The following is a 24,985-nucleotide window of genomic DNA, read 5'->3' as shown; positions in this document are numbered from 1 at the left end:
TGATAACTAATAAATAGTGAAAAACGACTTCAAACGCAGTAACAAAGCAATCACCTGAACAAATAAACCTTTCCGGTGTCAATGTATTACTTTCGAGACGGTTTGACTCAAGGCGCTTTTATTATCCGGTGATACGATTATCGAAACCACCGATTAGCCACCGATGTTGAATTTAAAGACGGCAGCTAAGAACATTTTTTACAAGTTACATACACACTTAATTTTTTCTGCCGAATCTCAGCTTTTTTTGCATCTTTTGCCGAAATCTCAACAGCTGAAATTCAGCAAACATTTTTTTTGCTGAGATCTCAGTAAAAGTGACGTTTGAGTGCTGAGACTCGGAAAATATTTCACCAAAAATCAGCAAGACAATTTCACTTTACTGCGATATCGGTTTGCTGACTACACAGCTGTTGGGAAAATGACCGAGCCGAATTGAGTGTGTAGCGATGATACATTCATCTCGTTATATGATTGCTTGGATTTCAGTTTGCGTACAAAGTGTTTTGCTGTCATTTTTTCTCCCTCGCAGGCAACTTGTTGCCCACCAACCTCATTTCTCATCTAGTTACTGCCAAAGACGAATCGTCTTACAACTTTAATGGCATTTTCGTTTTTGACAGTGCACTACACCGGTGTAGTCGGTGCTACACTCATCCAAACTTGGTTGTAATCAGTCTATCTCTTTCTTTGCACTACACCGATGTATCACCAAGAAAAAAACGAAAACGCTATAAGCACTTTGGTTTGACTAATCTTTCACTAAATGGAGTTTGATTGCTTGGTCACCATCTAATAGTGAAAAGATGACGAAAGCGTGGGATCATCAATTACCTACAAATTAGCTTCGTTTTTACTCCTACTCAGAGTTAAAAATATTCAAATATTGAATGAAAATTGATCATATTCAGCCGCATTCATTTTCAATATTCAGTGACGCAGCTGAAAACGTCAAACGAATAAACCGCCCATTCATCCATGCAGATTTTCATTCGTCTCCGATTATTAAACGAAGCGACCGTGCAGCAACGAATCAAACACATCAAAGTAGGCCCAAGCACAATGTAGGCGATGATGATCGTTGCTTCATATGTTTTACCGGTATTTGAAGACATTTTCCTAGATAATTAGTGCAATGAATATATTGTACGATACTGAATGAATAACATGGATATTTGAATGAATATTTTTTCTATTCACCGCGAGTCGTATCAGGTTCATTTTCAGCCGTCAAAAAAAGCTTCGATTATTTTTAACTCTGCTCCTACTTCGTCAACATCTGTTACCTAAGCTGTTCGCAGGAGCATCGCATGATTTCGACAGTATATCTTCGTAGCAGCAAGCCATGGTATTTTGTTATGTTTGAAATGAAAAAAATGAATGCTTTTTTAAAATTTTTGGAAACGTCCAACAGAAAACGGATAGAAATATTCAGTAAAAGGAAAGCAATTATATGAAACTACCACCCCGACGGCAGGATTCGAACCTTTGGATCTCCAGTCCAATGCTCTACCTCTAATGCTATTCCAGGAGGGCTATGACGTTCCAGGAAGAACACATTGTTATCGCATTGCACAGTGGTCCAGAACGCAAATTTAGCAGGAATTTTGATATTTTACTAAAACTAAACAACTTAGCCTTATTAAGGCTATTAAGGAGAAGTTTCCGTAGCTTATGAGCCACCTCTAATTGTTAAAACAACAGTTAGGGTGGTTCTAATTTTACCAAGATCAAAAAATTAACTTTTTAATCATTCTAACTAGAGCAAAACGACCTTTAGCGAAGTTGTAGAACGACAAATTTCGGAAAAGTTTGCTTAAGACATGTAAGCTCTATCTGTCATACTTTTTATTTTACAACAAATTTAAAGTCGGAGCTTAGGGTGTTTCTTCGAAATACAATTTTATTCCAATAGCTTTTGCTGCATTCATTAAAAACTGAAGTATTTAGTCTTTGTTTCAAGGCGAATAATTTGTTTCATGGTACCATATATCTAGCTATTTCCGTTGAAAAGTTATGAGCACGTTGTTTGGAATAACAATATCACACATTTGGGGCAAATAAAAGATAATTCTTTTTGAACTATAAATAAGGTCATGATTATAGTTATAAATGAACAAAAAATAGCGAACACGATATTTTTTAAAATTTCATAAAATTGATTCAAAAAAAATCTATTTTTGAAATATTAAGTGCTTATTTCTTCTGAACAACAAAAAGCTAGAGTTTTGATGTATAAGAAGATCAAGATGTTCGTCTTCAAAAACTCTGAAAAACATCTGAAGGATAGGTTGAAACAAATGAAAACTGACAAAATTATATAAAAAATTTGGTTTTTCATTAATTGACTCCTTGTAATATATTTGAATTACTTTCACGGTGAACAATATAAAAAATGTATTTTCGTTGTCATGATAAAATATTGCACTTTACAATACTATTCTATTATTTTAAATAGTGGGTAGGGTGGTTCTAAATCTAAATCAACTTTTTTAAATGTTCGAGATAGAGTTTCGCTGTGTTCCAGAAAATTGAAGAAAATGAAATTTTAAAAATCTTTGTAGAAGACACTGAAATTCTATATCGTGTACTTTTCATTTTACAAGAAACTTACCAAAAAACTTAGGGTGTTTCTTAAAAAATGGTGTCCTTTGTATAACTTTTGCAGTTTTGATTTTTCATTAAGATCACTTTAGAAATACTTTCAGCTATTTTGAAGGGGAACAATTTGTCTTAATATATTGAACCTCTAGCTTCGCTCGTTAGAAAGTTATATATACTTTTTTCTAAAAATAAGCTATTTTTGAGTATATATTGCAACAGTATTTAATGTTCAGTGCCCGAATCGAAGATAGTTCTATTTGAAAAAGTTATATTTTTTATACAAAAGTTCTTATAACTTTAAAACGAAAAAAGTTAAGTAGTTGATGTTTTTAAGCAAATTATGCGCCCTAAAATAATCTTTGAGTTGTCCAAAGGGTACTTTAGTGTAAAATAAAAACTTCAAAAGTTATAGAAATAAAAACGTTTTTTAAGGAACACCCTAAAGCTTACATTTGAATTTCTCGTGCAATGAAAAATATAAAGACTAGAGCTTGCATGTCTTCAGCAAATTTGCCTAAAATGTGTTGCTCTACAACTTCATCGAAGACAGTAAAGCTCTATCTCAAACAACAATTAAAATACCTCGGGGATTTATCATTGTTTTATCATGGTTTTATGAAGGAATCCTTGAAACCGGTGATTTTATTATGGTTTTATGCAGTTGTCATTTCATTTGTTCCTAAATTTCACTACAAAACTATGTTATGACTTCCACGATAAAGCTACAAATTATATAGTGGTTGGACTGGAACTGGAATAAAACTAACATACAACAAAGGATTAAGTTATAAGACAATTTTATCGTAGATTATTGCACGTATTCAGGTTTTGGAATGTCTATATTAAAACCTCTTTAAAATAATTACTCTTATGAAAGGCATGAGCTATACTAAGGAGTCATAAAAAGTTATATTATATATCTTTGTTTACTTGCATGTAATATAGTAACTGTAGTGCAAATAAGTTACTTCGAACATACCATTTGGAAATGGAATTCTCCCTCAATTTCTTTTGACCCAAAGCAGAAGACAGGATTATTTCGTCTTTGCACGTTAATAACTCTTAACAATTTCTGAACAACCGCTGACAGGAGGATTGGTTTGTTTTTCTCGTTTCTCCAGGATGATTATCAAGACGGTAAATAAAGGTGAGAACTTTTTTGTGCGTGCTGATGCAGTCGTCAATCACGAGAAGCTCATTGATCATTAATTGATTCATTTTTAAAACGATTTACGATTTGGTGACTTATGTTGAAGCTAGAAAACACATTTAACATTCGTTTGAAAAATATCGAAATTAGATCATTTGTGAAATTTATGTCATTATTGATAATTAAATAAAAGCTGGTAGTTGATTCAAAGGGCATGGCAATTTTTAATATTGAAAACTGCAATGTAATAAAGGGACTTTCATTATTTCTAGGTGTGATGAAGAATACATCACTTACAGAGGCTAAATTACCTGGGAGGGTTGCAATGATTTGTTTTTTGACTGTTTACAAAAATTGACTTCGCCGACAAAAACAGCCATTGCAACAATTTTAAGAACCACTTCTCGCATTATATTACAAAAAAGGAAGTCCATCTGCGTTTTAGTACTATAAACAATAAGCTCATACAAATGCATTTCGGTCTAGTGTTAGATCACTATAGAAATCCATAACAAATTTGAAAAAAAAACGCATTTCATTTCCATTTTTGTATCAACTTTCACTCTTTTGCCGAAACATTTGTTCAACAAGCGTCTTACGCTGATCTACTTCATTCGAAACTTTGTTGGAGTAAAGTTAGTTTGTGGCAGGGCTTTGACGTCTTACACGCAACGCAAAATGCATTTCAAATTTCTATTTTGATGGAAAGTAAATATTCGCTGATTTTTAAAAATGCATCTCAAGAGATCTGTCCCTAGATTTCGATACATAATTTGAAGAAAATTTCTGCGAATCTTTAACGAACGAGGACTATTGACAAATCGCGTGCTCGATTGGAATGACACTGACAGTAAATGGTGAACACACTATAGAGATGGCGAGTATTCAGTGTGTTTATTTTAATCTATTGCGCTATTCAAATTTGACAACCGCACCGTTACATAGTAAACCCCCCCCCCCTTTCATTTACCATCCTGGACAAAGTCGCTGTCAACATAATCAAAACCAGCAAGCTGTGATTTAGTCCAGCATAAAACTTGTCTCTCTCAATATAGATGCAGAAGTGCCACACGCTTGCTATATGATTTGCTCACTTATGACCGTTTTTGGAGGAATTGTCTTATGAAAGAATTATTCAAGTATACCAAGTTTTATTAAAAAAATATCGCCTTGAAGCAAAAATAGCAAATTGCAAAGTAAAATTTCTAAAATATACGCCTTCTTGTTCGTATGAAGGTTGGAATCAAACGTTTTGAGACATTTTTTGAAAGAATCTGCACTTTTTAACAAAACATTTAACATTTTTTACCAAAACTTGGTTAAGTGTTGTTTCAATATTTGCAAAAATATTACCGAATGCTGTTTTTTTAGTAGAATTCATGGGGCACATTGATTTTGCGTTGCTCTTTCATGATGTTTCACCATAAATCCTTAACGGCATGCCTTCAAACACGCATGGATGTGTTATGAACAATAATAAAATTCTTTTATTCACTATTCTGAAAAAAATACATTACAATATGGCATTTTGTTCGATGATTGGCATCATGCGATGCTAAGGAATAAAACCACGATAAACTTTTATTGAATATATTTAAGCAGTGAAAAAATTCAGGTTAAAACTGAAAGCTCTAACATGGATAGCATAAGAAGTTTTCTGGACTTCTTCACGAAGACTTTACACAGTTTTATGATGGTTTAATAGCGCTTATATAGTGGTTTTCCACACTGCTTGGTCAGGAGAAGGTTTTATGCTGTTGGCTTAATATCACACCTGAAGAGTAGAATAGAACTGTAATAAAACTATTACTCCCATGATAGTTTGCATAACAAGTTCTACTGATTACAATAAAACAGGGCCAATTTGTCATAACATGGGTTTATAGCAGCCTGTAGGAAGTACATAAGCCCATAAGGTTGGCATGAGAGGTTTTAAATATTAGTTTTATTAAACGCTATAAAACTTCAATATAACCAAAATTGTCACTTGGGATGCGCTTTAACCTACGCTCATTAGCCAGGGCTAGGTGTAAATACCTCTGTCCCATCCCAAAGAACCAATGCAGTGACATTAATCTTCTTAGACAAATCACTCCCAACGATTTATCTTATCCCCTGTAATCTTTCTTTCTCCTTGAAGATTAAAAACCATTCATTAGTTAGATTACACTGTTCAACACACGATCGGGGAGCAGAACAAAAAAAAGAAATAGCAAAAGTTTGGGTTCCCAGGAAACCCCCGGTGAAGAAATTTTTCAAAAAAAATGGAACGGGGCTTCACAGTTTAAAACCAAAGCTTGAACTAGGGGTGTTCAAGAGGGAAGATAACAATGAAAATGGTCATATTAAATTTTCATATAAAGTCTTAATTAAAATGCTTATTACATCGAAAAAGTAATCTATGCATTTTTTTAGTTCAACTGGACATCATTATTTTCGATCGAAATTTCTCAACAAACTGAGCTTGGGAGCAAAATAAATAAAATGATGGCAGGGATTTGGGGTTCCAACTAAATCGTTGCAAAGAAATTTATGAAAAAAATTGGAACGGGACTTCACAGCCTAAAACCAAAGTTTTGTGAAATTTAAAAAAATTACATTTTTTGGGTGAAAATGAGCATTTTTGGCTAATTTTCCCAACGAACTGGGCTTGGGAACAGAACAAATAAAAAGATGGCAGGGGATTTCTTGATTTGGTTGGAGCCCTAAATCCCCACCAAATTTTTATTTGTTCTGCTCCCAAGCCCAGTTTGTTAGGAAAATTCAATCAAAGATGCCCATTTTCGCCTAAAAGGTGTATTTTTAAAATTTCACAAAGCGTCGGTTTTAAACTGTGGAGCCCCGTTTAAATTTTTTTCAAAAATCTTTTCACATTGATGTAATTGGAACTCTAAATCCCTACCATCTTTTTATTTGTTCTGCTCCCAAGACCAATTCGCTGGGAAAATTTTTTGAAATCATAGAGCATTACAATAAAAATTTTGATATTTTCCAGAATTTCCAACTTCTTAGAACTGAAAAAATAAAATTGTTTTAAGTGGATTTTCAACATTTCATGAAGAACTGAAATCAATATTCAAACGCCGCATCCCCGTAATGATGTCCGATTGAGCTAAAATATTGTTCTCCATACAAGCTTTGGTTTGGTTTCATCACCAGGGGTTTCCTGGGACACCAAACTTTTGCCATTTTCTTCGTTCCGCTCAAAAATTATTTTGTTTCGCAGTGTTATGTTTCAACACCTACAATGTTACCTCATCAGATATCCAGCTTGATGCATATTTTGGAAAAATATTGCGCACAGATTCGTTTACGCATATTCTGTTTAATGAAACATACACCAAAAAATATTCAATCACGAATAGTATATTTAATCCAATTGACTGAAGTAAAACAATATCAATTCAATCACAATTACATTCTATTGTCGACGTTGCATCAATCTCCAATTTCGAACCTCATTCACACCACGAAAACGCCATCTCACAATTCAAACAGCTCACGAACTAGCACTGGGTGCCACCGGCAGATGATCTCCCTGGGCCTTGAATCCATTCTCGTCGGCCGTCCACTGGACACTGATCGGAGTACCGTCGGGGGCCTTGTACGAATAGCTGCCATGCTGCACGGAAACCGCTGCCTGTTCCGTTCCCGTACCATCCTCCTTTGGAACCTGTATTACCTTGATTTCTCCCTGATCATCAACCTTGATACCGTTACCCGTTTCGTAAGCGTAGGCAAATGCACCGTCCGGGGAGATACTGGCCGATTCCGACACTATAGGAATCGGGGTAGTTTCCGAGCCTTGTGGTGCGGCAGATACGCCCACCGTCAGTACAAGCACTAAAACACCGGCAAACATTTTCATATTTTTGACTAGATTGTATTATTCGCTAGATCTGTCTGAAGATATGAAGCACTGAGATGCACATGTAGATTGAAGTTTAATAGCGGTTTTTATATATAGCTGCCCTACCAAATTCAAAAACTGTCGCGACATAGGTGTTAATCATTGACAGAGGTTGAGCCTTCCATCGATGCAAGCATGGAACAATACGAAAAACTATAGCATCATCGCAACAAACAGACATCTTGTATTCAACTAAGCGTGATTAATAATCCAAGTTAATTACAGAAGGGAAATCATGGAGTTGGTTAGTTTTTATTTAATATTTATTGGGATAACTCAAATCCACAGCACCTGTTTACTCAACCGTATAAATAGTTATCTACCGAGTTACAAACATTACGAATATTCTCCTACATTAAATTGAAATCTTCTCTAGGTTTCTAAGAGAAGTCTAGGTTTCGATCAGAAAAAATCACTAACTACATTGCCCATGGCCAGGTGAAGGTGTGAAGTGATAGCCAAGTTCATCTTCATTAGTTTACCATGACGATAATAGGTGCCATCTGCGTTTACATACATTGCTTTGTATATTTGACTTGATGCTACTTTTTCACTATAAAAGCCAAACAATAGAGTTTAGCACTACATAGTAGCATCTCGTGTTCCCATTGGTGTACAGTCTCTCGAAAAAATTACCAATACATTTCATTCAAAATGAACGCATTCGTTGCACTATTCTTTGTCCTGATCGCTGTGGCTTACGCAGCACCCCAGGGATCATCGTCCAACGTTACACCAGTGCCGATCATCAGCGAAAACTCTAACATTCAACCCGACGGAAGTTTTCAGTACGCATTCGAAGCCGGAAATGGAATCAAAGAAGAGGCTCAAGGATCACTAAAGAATGTACAGGTGCCGAAACCTGACGGAAGTGGAACGGAACAGGTTCAAGCGCTCGTACAAACCGGTAGCTTCTCCTACCCGTCTCCGGATGGAACTCAGATCGAACTGAAGTATACGGCTGATGAGAATGGATTCCATCCAGAGGGAACCCATTTACCGGTGGCACCAGCTGCTAGTTTTTAATTGTAGAGTTCGCGACAGTGTAAATATGCCGATTTGAAATACTCAGAATGTTTATTTTCGATAAGTAGAGTGAACTATAAGCTTCAAATTAGTGTTAGATGTGTAGCTAGGAATCGAACTATGTTGTGCAATAAATATAATAATTTCTTTGTCATTCAATTAAAATGCAACTTTATTATATAGGGGATTCCGGGGATCATAGTTGGGTTGAAGAAATAATATGATTTAGAATGACGAAATAAGATTGAACGTCGCGAGATAATTATTTTTGAGCAGCGTTCGACCACTTATGTACGTAAAACTATTTCGCTCAAATCACTTAATAACCTGCGAAAAAACATGTAGGATTGTTTTGCTGAATTTGATATCAACCGAACAGAACAGCGATCGCAAACGCAAACCCATTTGATCACCAGTGGAGCAACCATGAACATCAACTGGCGCGTCGCGTCGTGCGAAATTACAGCCATTTCTAATTTAAATTTTCTCGAGTGCTTCCTCGATAGATCGGTAAACGAACAGGCAGTGGCAGATCGCTCTAGTTTGCCTTTTAGAACTGGAACAAGTGCAAAGCGGTTATTTCACATGCTTTTTTTCCACTTGTTAAATAACTGGAAGGCAATCTTTATGTCTATGAATGTTGTGTGCTGTAGAAGATGTAAATAGTGAAGATGAAGGTCTCTTTTCTGGGCAGTAGCGGGCGAACTTGAATGATTGTGGCAATGTTCTGGATGATTGTGATTCAGCCGACCCGTGAGGATCGTTATGTTCAATTGAGTGGCGTATGTTGGTGCGTCGGAAGCGTGATTAAAGAGTGCACTGATTTTGATGGATTTAGTAGATTATGAGTTTTATGCGCAACCAAAAAAAAATGAGTTGCTCAAATGTGCAAAGAGCCATTCAAAGGTCGATGTATCGATCTAAATACAATGAGCGATATGACCCTTCGAGGATTTCCACGGAACAGTTACTAGCTACCTAAGGTTGTATTTTTCATTAAAATGAATTCAAAATTTTAAGCATTAATTTATTTCAACTTCTTTTTTTATTTCAACTAAATTTGGTTACTCTGCATCTTTCGGAGAAATGGATTTGTGGTGCTTTTTTTCGTGGATAGCAATAAGAGTGAGAAACCTAACAAATCTGATGACAGTGTGCTCCCACAAAAATAAAAATGGACATGTTATACTTAAGCGATGGACTGCTAAACTAATAATGTTCGCCCATCTATCAGTCAAGAATGGCATTTGTTGACAGCTGATCAACTCCATTATTCCCCCGGCCTGGCCAAGAAACTCTTCGTCCTCAAACAACGCAATGGACCTAAGGAGGTCAAATTACTACTGTTAATTCTGTCAGTATACTATTAACTGCGCATTCAATTATACGGATGCTAATAAGAGAAACGCAACGCATATTTCTAGCCTTCAATCGCCTTTCTCAAAAAGCGGCCATCATTGGAAACAAAAAAATGCATTTTTTCGTTACCTTTTACACAAGCCACTTGAAAATCAATCATTGGATTCAGAGTATTGTTTGAAAACTATTGATTGATTTTCATGAATATTTCGCAAACGGTGTACAAAAACCTGTTTTCTCGTTTTCTAAGAGGCCTTTTGAGGTTTTCTTAATTGAACCTTAATCTGTTTACGTTTACTCAACGTAGAGGTTAGCTATTTTTTACATAGAATGTGTATGCAAAGTTTGAAAGAAATCGGTTAAGAAGTTTTTGAAAGGCAGGTAACACCGCAAATCATGTTTGTTCCAGAGATGTTCTACAAAAAGCTTCGTCGCCGATCATCAGACTTCCCGATCCTTTGTGTGGGATGAGTGAAAGTATCTTCCAACTCGCCACAAATGTCAAGTATACATCTGATCCCAACACTTCAAGCGGTGATGCATTCTTCGCTTCCAATAATTTGCTTTTTGCTCCGACATCTTGTGATCAGACGTCAACCATTTCTCTCGCCAACGACGTTCGTCGTATTCTGGGGTATGCCGCAGTTGTTTCGGGATGCCTCTAATACCCCACCAGCCCGGGGACAACTTGACAGATAGTGCTTGTTTCATATATGTACCACTAATTTTATGGTGGCGCTAGTATGCCTTCTCCGTACGAGTACCACGAACAACGAAACGAAATTGTTTCAAGAGAAAAGCGTGTTTCGTTACGTGTGTTATGAACGCCGTCAATGCAGCAAGAACAACATTTAGAAAAAGCGTATTCCAAAATGTGGATAAAGAAAACAATTATTAGAGAATAAATTTATCCCTAACTGGAAACTACAGACACTTTATACACAGACTAGCGAAGTGTTAAAAATTGCAGCTAAACGGACTGTCAAAAAGTGCAGCCAAACGAGCATGAGGGTTGTGGGGAAGTGCAAGAGGAAGCCCATGCAAAGCTTATGGGAGCTTCCGTGATGTCAGTCAGGTTTTACACCAACTGACATAACCCCACAAAATGAGCCGGATGAACTTCGTTTGACAATTCTCGGTGGTTTGTTTACATGGTAGTTACGTGAGTTCGAATGCAACAGGTGAGCACTCGTTGCACTCGCACTCACGCAACTGACAAAGTAAACAAACCACCGAGAATTGTCAAACATGAACTTCATTCATAATGAGTTCATTCGTGTCGTCATCTTGTATAACTCAGTTTACATCCATGGTTGCTAGTTTTGCTGTTTTTCTCTCCGCTAGTCCGTTATATAAAGTGTCTGTACTGGAAACTGTCAGCAAGGTAAATCTTATTATAAATTTAACTGGAAGTCGTTTTTTTTTGTTTTATTGTTGTGTGAAGTGTGTAATCGGTAAAGCATAGGGTGTGGAGACTATTTTCGCCCTATTTCTATTATCGCCCTACCCATTTGAAGCCGTTAGTTAGAGCAGCGTCTGCCATCTTTGTTCAACGCATTGGCCCATATGGTAGTGCGAAAATAGGAGCATTCGATTCGAGTTTTCGTGGTGCTCAAACAGAAGTATTTCCCCATTCTCAGGACATTTTTGGTATTAAATTGGTTCTTGGGAACGAAGCAAGGATACTGATGCCAATTTATGTGGATTTCATCGACTGTAGACTGCGTAATTAATAGAATAGTGTGGCACCCTCCCTAATGGGGTGAAAATTAATGGAGATTTTGCTTGAACCTGAAACTGAGTCAGGTTCTAACCCCAACCGCTGTCAGTTCATACATTTTGACAGCAGTTGGGGTTAGGAACTGACTCAGTTTCGCCTCAAACAAAAACCACATAAGTCTTTACCCTATATGCTTTTTGCCCGAGAAATATGAATGAAAATCATTTTGGTCAATGAAACTAAATCACCAAGCCTAACAATTCGTGAACATATAACATCTTGTTTCAAAATAATTAAGAACGTCAAGAATTTTAGAATTTCGTTTGGGAATATAAACGAAATATGTAGGATTTTCTACACAGTTAGCAAAATTGGTTTTGGATAGAATTTGTGCGCTTTTACCAGAATTCTGGCAGCAAACCGGTAGTACCCGGTTTAGCAAGAATGCTGCCAGGAATATACAATTATGTTCGACTCTTGCCAGAGTTTTGTTCGACTTTTGCAATAATTCTTTCCAAAAGATTTGGCGATGGTTTTGGTACGGATCCCTTCAGAATTCATTTCGCATATTACTCAGCTCCAGCCCGACAGAAAACTAATTGAACGGCGTCTACCGGAGGATTTCATGTTGGTTCGATCCCGAAGATTTTCGGAAATTTCAATATAAGTGGAAGTGGCTCGATTTTGAAAGCCATCTTCTTGTATTTCTGAAACTCGATTTATTTTTCTTGGATTTTGTAGATCCAAAATGGAATCTATGTTTCTGTTAAAGTATGGACAATTTCTAATTTGAAGAGCGAAATAAATTTGGTGATAGAAATGCTTAAATTGTTCATTTTTTACAGATATAGAAAATAATAGACGGGATGCGCTTTTTTAAATTTTGTTCCATTCGAGCCGCCATGACATCACCAAATCACCACAAAATTTGCTTAGGAGTTCAATATATGGGAGCTGTCAAGTTGTCCCCGAGCTGTACCCCACCACAGCCGACCAAGCAACCGTCAGCCGTTCCAATACTGTTCGTGGGATTGACGAAATGCTCTTCCTACACGCTCAAAATGGCTTCGCTCTCTGCTGAACCTGATCCGTCCTCCAACAACAGCGAGATTGACTACCAGAATATGCTTGCAACCACGGGCTGCTGTAATGACGTCATCTCCTTGACCGAGACGTAACTCGAAAACCGTACTTTGTCTCGCCATGTGTTTGGTTCACCATTCGATGTCTAGCGCTGTGACCGCAAGGCCTTCAACAGCCACAACACATTAGGTGGTGGTGTGTAGGGTTCGCAGTACCGACCCTTTTTTTCGAGAACCGGTACTACTATACTGAAGCCCTCAGTACCGGTAAAGTACCGGTACTCGAATTCGAAAAAAGCTTCAAACTGAAATTGAATGCTCTAACTGATGATCTTATTCTCAGATAATTGATTTGTGCTGATCAAAAAACATGTGTATTGTTTTTAATTGCTTCGGATTGGCAAGACTTATTTCACAGAAGATATTTTTCATATAGGGCACCTTCTTTTATTTCGAAATCTAGGCCACTTTGAAATCAATAACTGCTAAGTGGTGCGACTTTCGTTGATTTGAACAGATGGTAAATGTATGAAACCCTATTAACAACAGTAAATCAAAGCGAGAATGGCAGTAAAACCGATCAGGTTAATCGCATTTCCTCTCTTGCTTTTCTGAAAATTGGTTCCGACCTTTATGTCGTTTGCCTACAATTCTCTAATGCATATCAAGGCTCCTTGCTTTCCTGTAAACTATGGAGTTTTGCTGAATTTTCCGATCACCAATAATTACAAATCGCCTCATTTGAAGCAGTTCACAAAGTCTAAAACTGTTAGCTACTAAATCGCTGTTCGTTCTTTTATTTATTTATTTATTTATCGCACGCATCAACAGGCCGCACTCGGCCCCAATGATGGAAACTTAAACTAATTACATTTAAAAAACTGCAGGAATCGCTTTCTTAAAGATATCCGAGACAAATGAAAGTCGAACAGGTGCGACACACGATTGAAGAGGCGTTGTAGTCCCGTGATAGCGGCATTAGCTGTTTGAATAGTTCGTCGAAACGGCACTCTCAGAAGAACGTTTCCGCGTAACGTTCTGGACCTTGCTTGGATGTTGACTCGCTCTAGTAAATCTGGAGAATCGATGCGTCCTGACAGAAGATCAGAGATGAATAAGGCTCTTGCAGTTTCTCTACGGCGCTGAAGGGTATCGAGCTGGATGAGTTGACACCGACTCTCGTAGCTTGGTAGACGAAAAGGATCGCGCCAAGGTAGGCGTCGAAGAGCATACCGTATAAATTTTCGCTGAACGCCTTCAATTCGATCGCTGCTGTTCATGTAATTCGGGTTCCAGACTGCCGAACAATACTCCAGCGTGGAGCGCACTAAAGAGCAGTAGAGGCTTTTGAGACAATAAATGTCTGTGAAGGATTTAGCCGTACGGAAGATGAAGCCTAGGCTTCGCGATGCTTTACCAACAACATACGAAATATGATTCTTAAATGTAAGTTTCGAATCTAACAGCACTCCAAGATCCTTAACGCAGCTCACCCAGGAAACAAGAGGTCCAGACAAGTTATATTCAAACTCAACGGGATCTTTTTTTCTGGAGAACGATATCACAGAACATTTCGCCGGATTCAGATTCATTCGGTTGTTTTCACACCATCTGCTGAAAGTGTCAAATTGCTGCTGCAAATAAAGTGCGTCCGTTCGGCTCTTAATTCTGTTGAAAATTTTCAGGTCATCTGCATACGACAACCGTGGCCCTTTCAGCTGATAGTTTACATCGTTGAAATAGAGAGTGAATATCAAAGGTCCGAGATGACTTCCTTGCGGAATTCCAGACGTTGCGGAGAATAGTTTGGAGTATGCATCACCTATGTTCACACTGAGTTGACGGCCAACGAGATAGGATTGGAACCATCGCAGGAGTGATCCACTGAAGCCAAGTTTTTCCAATTTAGCGATTGCGATATCGTGATTGATTTTGTCAAAAGCTGCAGATAAGTCAGTATATATAACATCAGTTTGTTGATTCGCATCGAACCCTTCAGACACAAAAGAGGTTAGAGATAGTAGATTCGTCGACGTCGATCGATTCGGCATGAATCCATGTTGGTCTTTAGAAATATATTCCTTACAGTGAAAAAACACTGACTCCACCACGACTAACCCAAAGAGCTTGGAAATGGCACAGAGCGCAGAAATTCCTCTATAATTGTCAATGTTCCTCTTATCACCTTTTTTGTGGACAGGAAAGATGAAAGCTGCTTTCCACAATTGAGGAAAAATCGCGGGTGTCAGTGACATTTTGAATAGTTGACAGAGTGGTTCCACCAAACCAGATATACACTTTTTCAAAAACACAGCAGGGACACCATCTGGCCCGGGAGATGACGATGCTTTAAGCTTGGATGCTGCTGATACAATATCCGAGTGCTCTACACGAATCTCATTCACTGACCGTTCGAGCTGGGCCACGCCGCTAGCTGCAACGTCAATCTGCTGCGAGGACAATGTCTCACTGACGAACAGATTCGCAAATTTAGAGGCGAACAATTTGCATATGGCTTGTGAATCATGACCAGCTTCGCCATTCAAAAACATTGCAGAGGGCAAGCCGGTTTCTTTCCGCTGGTCATTGACGTATCTCCAAAACGATTTAGGATCCGACTTAAGCTTACGTTGCATTTTTCGTTGATAGTTTGAAAAACAAAAACTGTTCAGTTTTTTAAAATCGTTATTGAGCCTTACATAATAAGCTCTCAGTGACAAGGTACGGCGTTTGGTAAACTTTCGTAATGCTGCTCTTTTTGCAGTTTTTAGCTGACGTAACTCGTCTGTCTGCCAGGGGAATTGATCACTTCGTTGATTACACTTTGGGACATGACGATCGATAAGGTAGCTCATTATATGGCAGAACGTTTCAGCGTGTGAACTCCGCCACATCATCCTTGCTTAGCACAGAATCCCAGTTAATGCTTTATAAAATATTCAGAATGCTGCTATAGTCGGCTCGCTTATAATTGTAACACACGGTGGGCGCGTGGCTCGAAAACTTCATAGGCGGTACGTCCTGGAGTGTAAGATGTAGAGGCGGATGGTGGCAAACATACTTTACTAGCGGGGCGAGGGCGGTGGAAATATGCGGCGATTGATCTCTGGCATTAACGAAGCATAGATCTAAAATCCGGTCGTTCTCGTTCGTTGTGCTGTTAATCTGCAGAAGTGTAGCCGTGCTATAGCCATCCAGAAGAGTAATGCTGCCAGGATGAAAAACAGATTCGTCTGGGTCGGGTTGTAGAAATCCGTTATGAATGGAACGCCACTTTATTGTAGAAAGGTTGAAATCGCCGAGGATCATGATTTCGTCAGTGGGTTGCGCCATCGCAGCAACAGATGTCAATGATTCAGAATGAGAATCAACTAGTGCAGAGTCGCGAATTTTATCGGGAGGGAAATAAACCACACATATATATAATGTTCGATTTCCCAATTTTATCGCTGCCCATACTTGTTCGATACTGCTCCAAGCATCATTTGTTATATGTTGAACTTTTAATCCACGACGCACAGCGAGCAAAACACCGCCTCCGGAGGATTTATGGCTGTTGAGAGGACTCCGATCACATCTGAGAACCTCGTAGTCAGAGCAAATCACCTGGCTGGAAAGGGTCTGCTCATTTAGCCATGTTTCTGTCAATGCGATAATGTCGTAACAGCAGTCCGAGGTAGCTAGGCGATAGGTATTTGCACAGGAATTCATGCCACCCACATTTTGATAGTATAAATGGATGGGCGACGGTATTAGGCACGGAAGGCTGACCGGCACTCCTTGATTCCGTCGTCTGGAATGCACACCGGGGCGACTGGAATGACTGCTAACAGCAGAAGGCGCGGGTGAACTGCATGAATTGGTAGCACCCGTGATGGAAGTTGGAGTGCTCCTCAGGTGATAGGTTTATTATCAAACCAAATACAGACATGACCATAGTCTTGGTCTTGGTCTCAAATGAAAGGTATTGCGTCCCCGTAAATGGCTATTTGATTTCATCCCGATCCGACTTCCGGTTCCGGAGTTACAGGTTGTGGCGTGCGATCACATAGCAAATTGTGATTCAAATTGATACTCCGATGAAAGCAAAAAAAGGTAAAAAATTCGCTAAAATGTCTCTCAAACATCTTCAATTTGCTGTTCTAGGTCACCGACGGCCAACCAAACTTTCGTTGACTACATTGACCACCATAGACGGTTCCGGAAGTGCCCGGGAAAAGCGGCCATATTTCAAAATTGACGAACTCACATCAGTTTCCCGGAAATGGTTGGGCCCATTTTCACAAACTTAGTCCCAAATGATAGCTATAATATCCCCACAAATGTCTATAAAATTTCGTACGGATCGCTTATATGGGTCCGGAAATATAGACTAAACCGTCCGGTCACATATGAAATTCCTATATAAGCCGGAACCCAATTTTTTTTTCAAAGGGGGGACCCCATGAAATTTCAGAAATCGAATTCGTATTTTTGATGCCAAACATCTTTAAAATGCATGAAACGTCGAGATTTTATGTTATCCCGAAATTTTTTTTTTATAAAAATCAACTTTTTGGGATTTTGCCGATTTCGCACCTTTTTTCAGTTCAAAATTTTAGAACTCGAATAATGATTTATTTTCCTGTATATAGTTGTCATGTGATGTATAATAATAAAATGTAATATATGCATTTAAAAGCTTTTAATGAATATAAACAATGCACACATTCTCGTGATTCATGATTGAGAAAGGCACAATTGCACCGCTAGGTGGATTAAAATAGTTTTTTTTTAGATAAATCGACAAAAACTGTCATTCGATGATTGCTTATTTTTAAATTTCTTACTTCTGTTTATGCTTTATCAAATTACATTAGAATAACTGGTACAAATGAATAACAAAGCATGAATATATTGATTTTTGTAACAGTGTTCTCTTTGTTTCAACTCTCCTCATACCGAGGTAAGTTGAAACAGCAATCAATGTGAGTTGAAACAAGTAACCAATTATTTTAAATATTATCAAAACGTTTTCTAAAGCATCAAATGTTGCAATTGTGTCATTTTTATTCGTTTACACTAAGATAATTCCTTAAAATGACATGCATTATTATCATTATTTTTCACAGTGTATATCTACGTATAAACTAACACTTGTTTTGAAAATTTATGTTAGGTTTTGGTTACAAATGCAGGAATTTCTACACTGATATCAGCAGTAATAATAGTCAGATACTTTTCCTAACCACTAATTAACTATAACTGTAAAATCAAGAAATTTGATATCCGTTTTTCGTATATATTTAGCTTTGTATTATTGTCCAACCACTTCCCCTAGGACATTCTGCATTCATCAAAATGGTTGATATGACTAGTGATACTATTTATGTCTACAAGTGATACGGGTTTATGAAAACATAATTTGGTATCCATATCGGTAGTATTTGGTATATTTTGAATTATGGTAACTTCGCTCCAAGCTTCAGAAGCTGATAGGAGTAAACAATTAGAACAAATGCATATTCCGTAGTTAAAAATGACCTAGAACTAATAAATTAACCCTTTCATGCCCAACTTTTTTCTAGTGCATGTAGGGTTTCAAAACTATTTTTTCTTGAGAACGGTGAGGTCAAGAAACTCGAAAATCCTTTTTTCATAAAGGCAGTTCCTTCCATGGCAGTGCTAGAAGCTGCTCAATTTTTACCTTCCAATGCTCACTACAATTCTCCTAGAATATTTACAATACTCCAACTGCGTGGAAAACGTAGCCAAAAATAATCTAAATTAATAAGTTTTATCAGTTTTCACCAATATTGCAACTTAACAAAATTATATGAAAAATTCATTTTCCGTCGTCAACGTGAACTGTCCCTGGCAGCACTGCTCCATCGGAGTTCAATCAGACTAATTACAATAACTTCAATTCTAAAGCTGATCCTTGTAACTGTTCATACTCAAATGAAAGCCAATAGTCACATTTATTAGCCTTACTTGTTTTTGTGAGCAAATCTTGCCTCAATCAAAAATTATAGCTGCTTAAAAACGTTGTTGTCCACAAACAACATGGGCATGAATGGGTTAAGAATGTTGATCACTGTTATCAATTCAGGAAAGAAGAATCTTGATTATTATTATTTATTCAGGAACGTTAATGTGATTATAACATTACCATAAGACTAGAAGTTCATCATCGAGGAGAGTTGAAACAAGGTGTTTCAACTCTCCTAGGTCGAGAAGTAAGGTTTGTTCCACAATTTACAATTTATACATGGAAAAGATAGAAAAAACGCATTCATAAATGTTAACTGTAAGACTACATAGTTATGATATTTTCTCGCTAAAACATCACTTAATATCCTATTTATACCAATTTGAAGAATATAACGAAAACTTACATTTGCTCGTTTTTTGTAGTGTGTTTACCGTAAATACTCAACCACTTATTTAACGTAGTTAGCGTGTATTGGAGGATTTGTGGGCACGATATAAATAAAATAAATGCATTAGTGTTGAATCCCTAACGGTACTGTTTCGCTAGTAATGGACACTGTTTTAACTCTCCTCTGTTTCAAATCTCCTCGGTTTCCCCTGTATGCATGAAAATGCATAAAAATCACAGCAGAAGAAAAGAGACGGGAATAGAAAGTATGCTAACTATGCATATTTTTATTTCTCAGTGTAGTGTGAATCTTTTCTTCCCCTTCTCGCCGCCCTTGAAACATCTTTCGCATATGATAATTCTCTAAAGTTCGTCGATAATCCTTAAATAAATTTAGTTTTGTGATTGTTATTTGTTACATTTAACAAAGCCGGGTCATTTGTTTATTTTTTACAGCATTTTACTGATAGGAGCTGTGGCATTTACGGTGCAAAGATTACCACGGATTACAGGGGTGATCACAGCTCGTTTATTACCGGATAGGGAGAAAAACAGGCCCGTACTAGGGGCAGATCACTTGTGATGCATTTTCAAAAATCAGCTAAATTAAATGCATTTCTTTCCATCAAAATAGAAATTCGTAATGTATTTTGCGTTGCGTGCAATGTATTTTGCTTTGCGTGCAAGACGTCAAAACCCTACAAAAAATTAGCCCTACATTCAACAAAACATCGAACAAAGTGAATCAGCGTAGGACGTTTGTTAAACAAACTTTTTTACGAGGGAGTGCAAAGTTGATGCAAAAATGAAAATTAAATGCATTTTTTCTAATTTGATGCAAATTTGTTATACATTTCTAGAGTGATCTGCCCCTAGGGCCCGCCTCATTATGTGCTATGTTTACATTTCAATACAAATGGTGCTAGGGTAAACGAGCCCTTATTCATCTCATTAGTCAGGATGTCACACTATTTCGTTGATAACTCGGCCTACTGTAACTGGATTGCACTTAAATATGTTTCAACATCTTTGCTTCGTTCCTAAGAAGTAATACATTGAAGAATCGGACCTGGAAAATGTAAAATACTCACGATTGAGTGAAGTGAAAAGTCGAGCACAACGCACCCTTATTCATCCTACCATTTAAGCTAATGCGCTGAACGGAGATAGCAGACACTGCTCTAACTAATGTGTTCAAATGGGTGGGATGAATAGAGGTGCTAAGATGAATTAGGGAGCTGTTACCCTACCCATAATATCTAAATAATAACTAAATGAAGGTATTCACAAACTAGCATGCACGCTGTCTATTGGTATGCCGATGGTTAAAAAAAATGATCGGAGCAATCGTTACTTTTCAGTGCCGTAGCCAGGGGGCGGGTTCGAGGGTTAAACCCCCCCCCCCCCCCCCCCAACCAAAATTAATTGAAATGAAAAAAAATATTAATTTAAAAAATATTTCAATATTAATTCGTCAAAAGGGCGAAAGTGTTTTTTGTAAACAAACTTGTTTCGCTCATTAGTCTGCTGCAGAGTGGAATTTCATGAAAAATATGCTTTAATGTAAATTTTTACCCTTCGTAAAAGTAATTTGAATTGTTTTCTGCTTTGCAATTATAATATATTAAGAGAAATCATCAAAATAAAAGTTTGTTTACAAATCTTATTCGCCCTTTTGCAAATTTAATATGGATTTAATAAATTTATTAGTAAATTTATTTTTTAAATAAATTAGTCATGACATACAGAAGTTAATGTTTTAAACACCGTTGGGACTTTTAGTAAATTGTGCGAATGGGATGTTTTAACTGATATCTTAGTGAGGAGCTTATAATTGACAAATCATGACAATATCAAATAACATATCTGCATGGAAATATCCACATAGAAACTGAGGCATTTTCCGTTGGGCTCTAGTAGGCCAGGATCAGTTTTTATGAGTATTTGATTTCCTTTTGATTCCTAATTGATAGTACAATTATTTGAATAGCCACTAAGTAGGATTGGAAATGAATAAAAATTAAAAAATCAAGTTAGTTACTATTTATAATGTACATTTGAGTACTGAAATAAATGGCGTAATACAATTTCTTATACAAGGACTCGTTCTTATGTTATGAACTTTAATAGCAAAGAAAAGTAAAATAAATGCTCGAAAACAGTTTTTACGGTCAATAGGGGTCATTCCACGCGAAGTGATCAAAAAAAGATGCAAACTTGAAATCGACCTTCACGGATTTGAACAAAATTTGGAGGAATTGTTCATCTAGGGCCAATATATAAAAACCCAAATTTTTGTGTCAATTGAACCACCCCTCGGGTCATGGGAGCACCCCCCGTTTTGGAAAATTGCCAAAACCCTTGATTTTCTTTTGATCATATCTCCGGTTCTATTTACTCTAGAATCAAACCACAAGATGGCTTTTGAAGAAAATTGTTCAAGGAGTCTATAAAAATATTATTTTTTGCCGACAGCGTTGCCAACTATGCAATTTTTTCAGTTAAATATTAAAAGTTAATTTTTCTCTCAATGCGTATATTTTAATTTTGAAAATTTTAATGCCATCGCGTTCCTCAGACATTTTTTCATAAAAATCACTTATCGTCCCAATATAATATGAGCGCATCCTGAGATATACCGTTTTGATGGGAAAAATTCCGATTTTCTCATATAAAAATCCATTTTTATTGGCCAAAATTAAGAAAATCCTCAAACTGTCATAAAAATCGACCCTGATCTGCTAGAATCAAACCAAATACGTAGTTTTTCATCATTTCTCGTCTACTTCACGAAAAATTATGTTTGAACTCAGAATACTCAAGTTGGTTTTTTTATTTTTGTGCGCTTGCGATTTTACATGGGAAATTGCGGTTTTTTCTCTTCAAAACGGTGCATCTCAGGATGCGCTCATATTATATTGGGATGATAAGTGTTTTTTATGTAAAAATGTCTGAGGAACGCGATGACATTAAAATTTTCAAAATTAAAATATACGCATTGAGAGAAAAATTAACTTTTAATATTTAACTGAAAAAATTGTATAGTTGGCAACACTGTCGGCAAAAAATAATATTTTTTATAGACTCCTTGAACAATTTTTTTCATCTTGTGGTTTGATTCTAGAGTAAATAGAACCGGAGATATGATCAAAAGAAAATCAAGGGTTTTGGCAATTTGCCAAAACGGGGGGTGCTCCCATGACCCGAGGGGTGGTTCAATTGTCACAAAAATTTGGGTTTTTATATATTGGCCCTAGATGAACAATTCCTCCAAATTTTGTTCAAATCCGTGGAGGTCGATTACACGTGCCTTGATCACTTCGCATGGAATGACCCGTATACTGTTTAAAATAACTCTATTGCGCGTTGGATCGCTAGCAACTAGAATATTATTCTGTTGTTCGCAATCCGTACTACCAGAACTGTGTTGACAGAATTGAGGTTGGCCAACGCATGTTCATACACTATGCATTCCGACATCAAAACCTTAAGCAGAAATCTGTTTTGCTACGAAAACCATTATCAGTTAATACAGCAAATCGTTTAAGTTAGTTCTGAGAAAATGGTGTGTGTAAAAATTATACATAAATACACACAAACATTTTACAATGTATATGGCGGCCCTCTGGCCTCGGTTAGCAAGTCGATTTTTGGAGTGATTGCATATCTTTTCTTTATATAAGAAAGGCTAAATCACACCAATTTTCGCCAAAAAATTGAACTAGCTAAAATCAATTCTACTTGATTGCTGTATAAGTGTTAATTAGGTTTTGCTTTGAGTGCATATTTGCAACACTTTTCGGTTTGACATTTCCGATTAGATATATCTAAACTTGTATAGCTGAATCGGAACCTATGCAAACAACAATGGAACGACAATTTTTCACGCCAATTATCACTAGCAACGGTTGCATCGATGCAAATATGCCATAACCGCATTGCTAAATAACTTTGCCTAGTTCGCATCCTTGACTAGCGAAGGCGCAAAGTGATGCTGATGGCCAAGTTCATCTCTATCCATCGCCGTGTGACGGTTGATGGTGTTAATCACTTTTCTTCTTGTCCGTTAGATAACCCCAGCAGCTAGCGCCGCATGTGCGGATTAAAGTTAGGAGCTATAAAACCGAAATGCAGAAAAATGTTTATCATAGTTTAATTTTAACCATCCTTCCATTCAGTCGCTTCCAAAACTTTCGGAAAATGAACGCTTTTATCGCACTGTTCGTAGCCCTGTTTGCTGTTGCCTGTGCGGCTCCCCAGGGTTCCTCATCCGATAGCACGGCACCGATCGTGAGTGATACTTCCGACATCAAACCCGACGGTAGCTTCCAGTACTCCTACGAAACAGGAAACGGAATCAAAGCCGAGAGCCAGGGATCGCTGAAGAGTGTACAAGTACCGAAAGCCGATGGAAGTGGAACCGAAGAAGCTCAAGCGCTCGTCCAAACCGGAAGCTTCTCCTACAAGTCGCCCGATGGTACACCGATCGAACTGAAGTATACCGCGGATGAGAATGGATTCCATCCGGAAGGATCCCATCTCCCGGTGGCACCTGCTGCTACACAATAGAACAGCTTTTATATTTTATTTGTCAAGAGATTTTTCGAAAGTGCGTGGACTGAACCAATACATATTATTTTTACAGCAATAAAATATTCGCAACATGGGATTATGTTCTTATCTGAAATAATTGGAGTTGTTTTAATCTACAATGTTGCATTTTTCAAAATGAATCTTTCAAGAACAAACATAAGTTATATAAATTCATTGTTGGGAGAAACAACCAAAAACTGCTTTTAAGAAACCCCTATCAACACAGATATATTTCGCTCGTACAAACATATAAATAAATAGTACAATTAATTAAATTACTCCAACTTAACCGTTACCGAAGACTACATATTAAGAAGACTGATATCTCTTTCCTTCCCCCATACAAACGAGAAGCGACAAAGGTTACAGCGCCTCTATTGGATGAAGGTAGGAAGCTTAATGTAAAAGTGTATATGTGTGTGTGTGCATTACATAGGAAAGTACCACCTTTACCCGCAAGTGGCGTTCCTGCTACTGTCTCCAGATTCTGGACAGAGTTGCCAGTCTTCTTGATATGCAGTCTTCGCCGTTACACAAGGTTGCGAAAGAAAAATATTTTCAAATTGTTGGCTAAAAACAATGTTTCTAGAAATGGTAGTACCCCCTTAAGAAAAGTTAAAGTCCTAGCCGATTTATAGGTGTAATCAAACTTCATGAAACTCGGCTGAAGACACTTAATCACAAAAACATCAACGTGAGCTAAAAAATACTTTTGTTCACCAGTTTCCAGTTTGTGACCATGGTGCGGCATCCTATTTTTAAAAATGTTCGTGGAAATTTAATGAATTTTTTTTTCATATGACAGAAACCATTCCACAGTATTGTAGGAATTTGTAGCAATTGATAAAAATAATTTCACAAATATTGAATGGTTTACTTTGATACAGGATCATGTAGCCCCTCTACTGGCTCAGTGGGTGTTGGAAGGGGAAATCTTGAGCGTTTTTTCAAAAAGACATCTGCAATGAGTGACTCTCTTTGTTTACTTTCTCTTTCGATTTTTACGGTGTCACTGTAGCACTTTTCACTTATTTTACAGTACAGATCGAAAAACGGTGGTTTTGATTAGCATATTATGCAAAGAGTGGAGGGATAAATGTTAAAGCGACCGAACAGAAGAGAAAGTAAACAAAGAGAGTCACTCATTGTAGATATGTCGTTTTGAATAAAAGGTCTAGAA

General features: G+C 37.3%; 4 protein-coding genes across 8 annotated transcripts in view; 3 read left to right on the top strand and 1 right to left on the bottom strand.

The window, feature by feature from the left end:
- Positions 1–24,985, top strand: part of LOC131682217 (uncharacterized) — a 59,281-nt gene that overhangs the window by 22,058 nt on the left and 12,238 nt on the right. The gene's annotated exons all lie outside the window — the stretch shown is intronic.
- On the bottom strand, positions 7,197–7,640 carry LOC131682220 (endocuticle structural glycoprotein SgAbd-1-like). Its single transcript, XM_058963553.1, has one exon. The coding sequence runs from the start codon at positions 7,620–7,622 to the stop codon at positions 7,254–7,256; it is 369 nt and encodes a 122-aa protein (XP_058819536.1). The 5' UTR covers positions 7,623–7,640; the 3' UTR covers positions 7,197–7,253.
- On the top strand, positions 8,265–8,813 carry LOC131682218 (endocuticle structural glycoprotein SgAbd-8-like). Its single transcript, XM_058963551.1, has one exon. It carries the CDS (start codon positions 8,319–8,321, stop codon positions 8,688–8,690), a length of 372 nt encoding a protein of 123 aa, XP_058819534.1. The 5' UTR covers positions 8,265–8,318; the 3' UTR covers positions 8,691–8,813.
- On the top strand, positions 23,382–23,874 carry LOC131682219 (larval cuticle protein LCP-17-like). Its single transcript, XM_058963552.1, has one exon. It carries the CDS (start codon positions 23,413–23,415, stop codon positions 23,779–23,781), a length of 369 nt encoding a protein of 122 aa, XP_058819535.1. The 5' UTR covers positions 23,382–23,412; the 3' UTR covers positions 23,782–23,874.

The sequence above is a fragment of the Topomyia yanbarensis genome, chromosome 2 (assembly GCF_030247195.1).
Source record: "Topomyia yanbarensis strain Yona2022 chromosome 2, ASM3024719v1, whole genome shotgun sequence".
NCBI classification, from domain to species: Eukaryota; Metazoa; Arthropoda; class Insecta; order Diptera; family Culicidae; genus Topomyia; species Topomyia yanbarensis.
This window is presented reverse-complemented; position numbering and strand designations above follow the sequence as displayed.

Coding starts and splice junctions, on each gene's coding strand:
- LOC131682218 (XM_058963551.1), top strand. CDS start 8,319: ATGAACGCATTCGTTGCACTATTCTTTGTCCTGATCGCTGTGGCTTAC.
- LOC131682219 (XM_058963552.1), top strand. CDS start 23,413: ATGAACGCTTTTATCGCACTGTTCGTAGCCCTGTTTGCTGTTGCCTGT.
- LOC131682220 (XM_058963553.1), bottom strand. CDS start 7,622: ATGAAAATGTTTGCCGGTGTTTTAGTGCTTGTACTGACGGTGGGCGTA.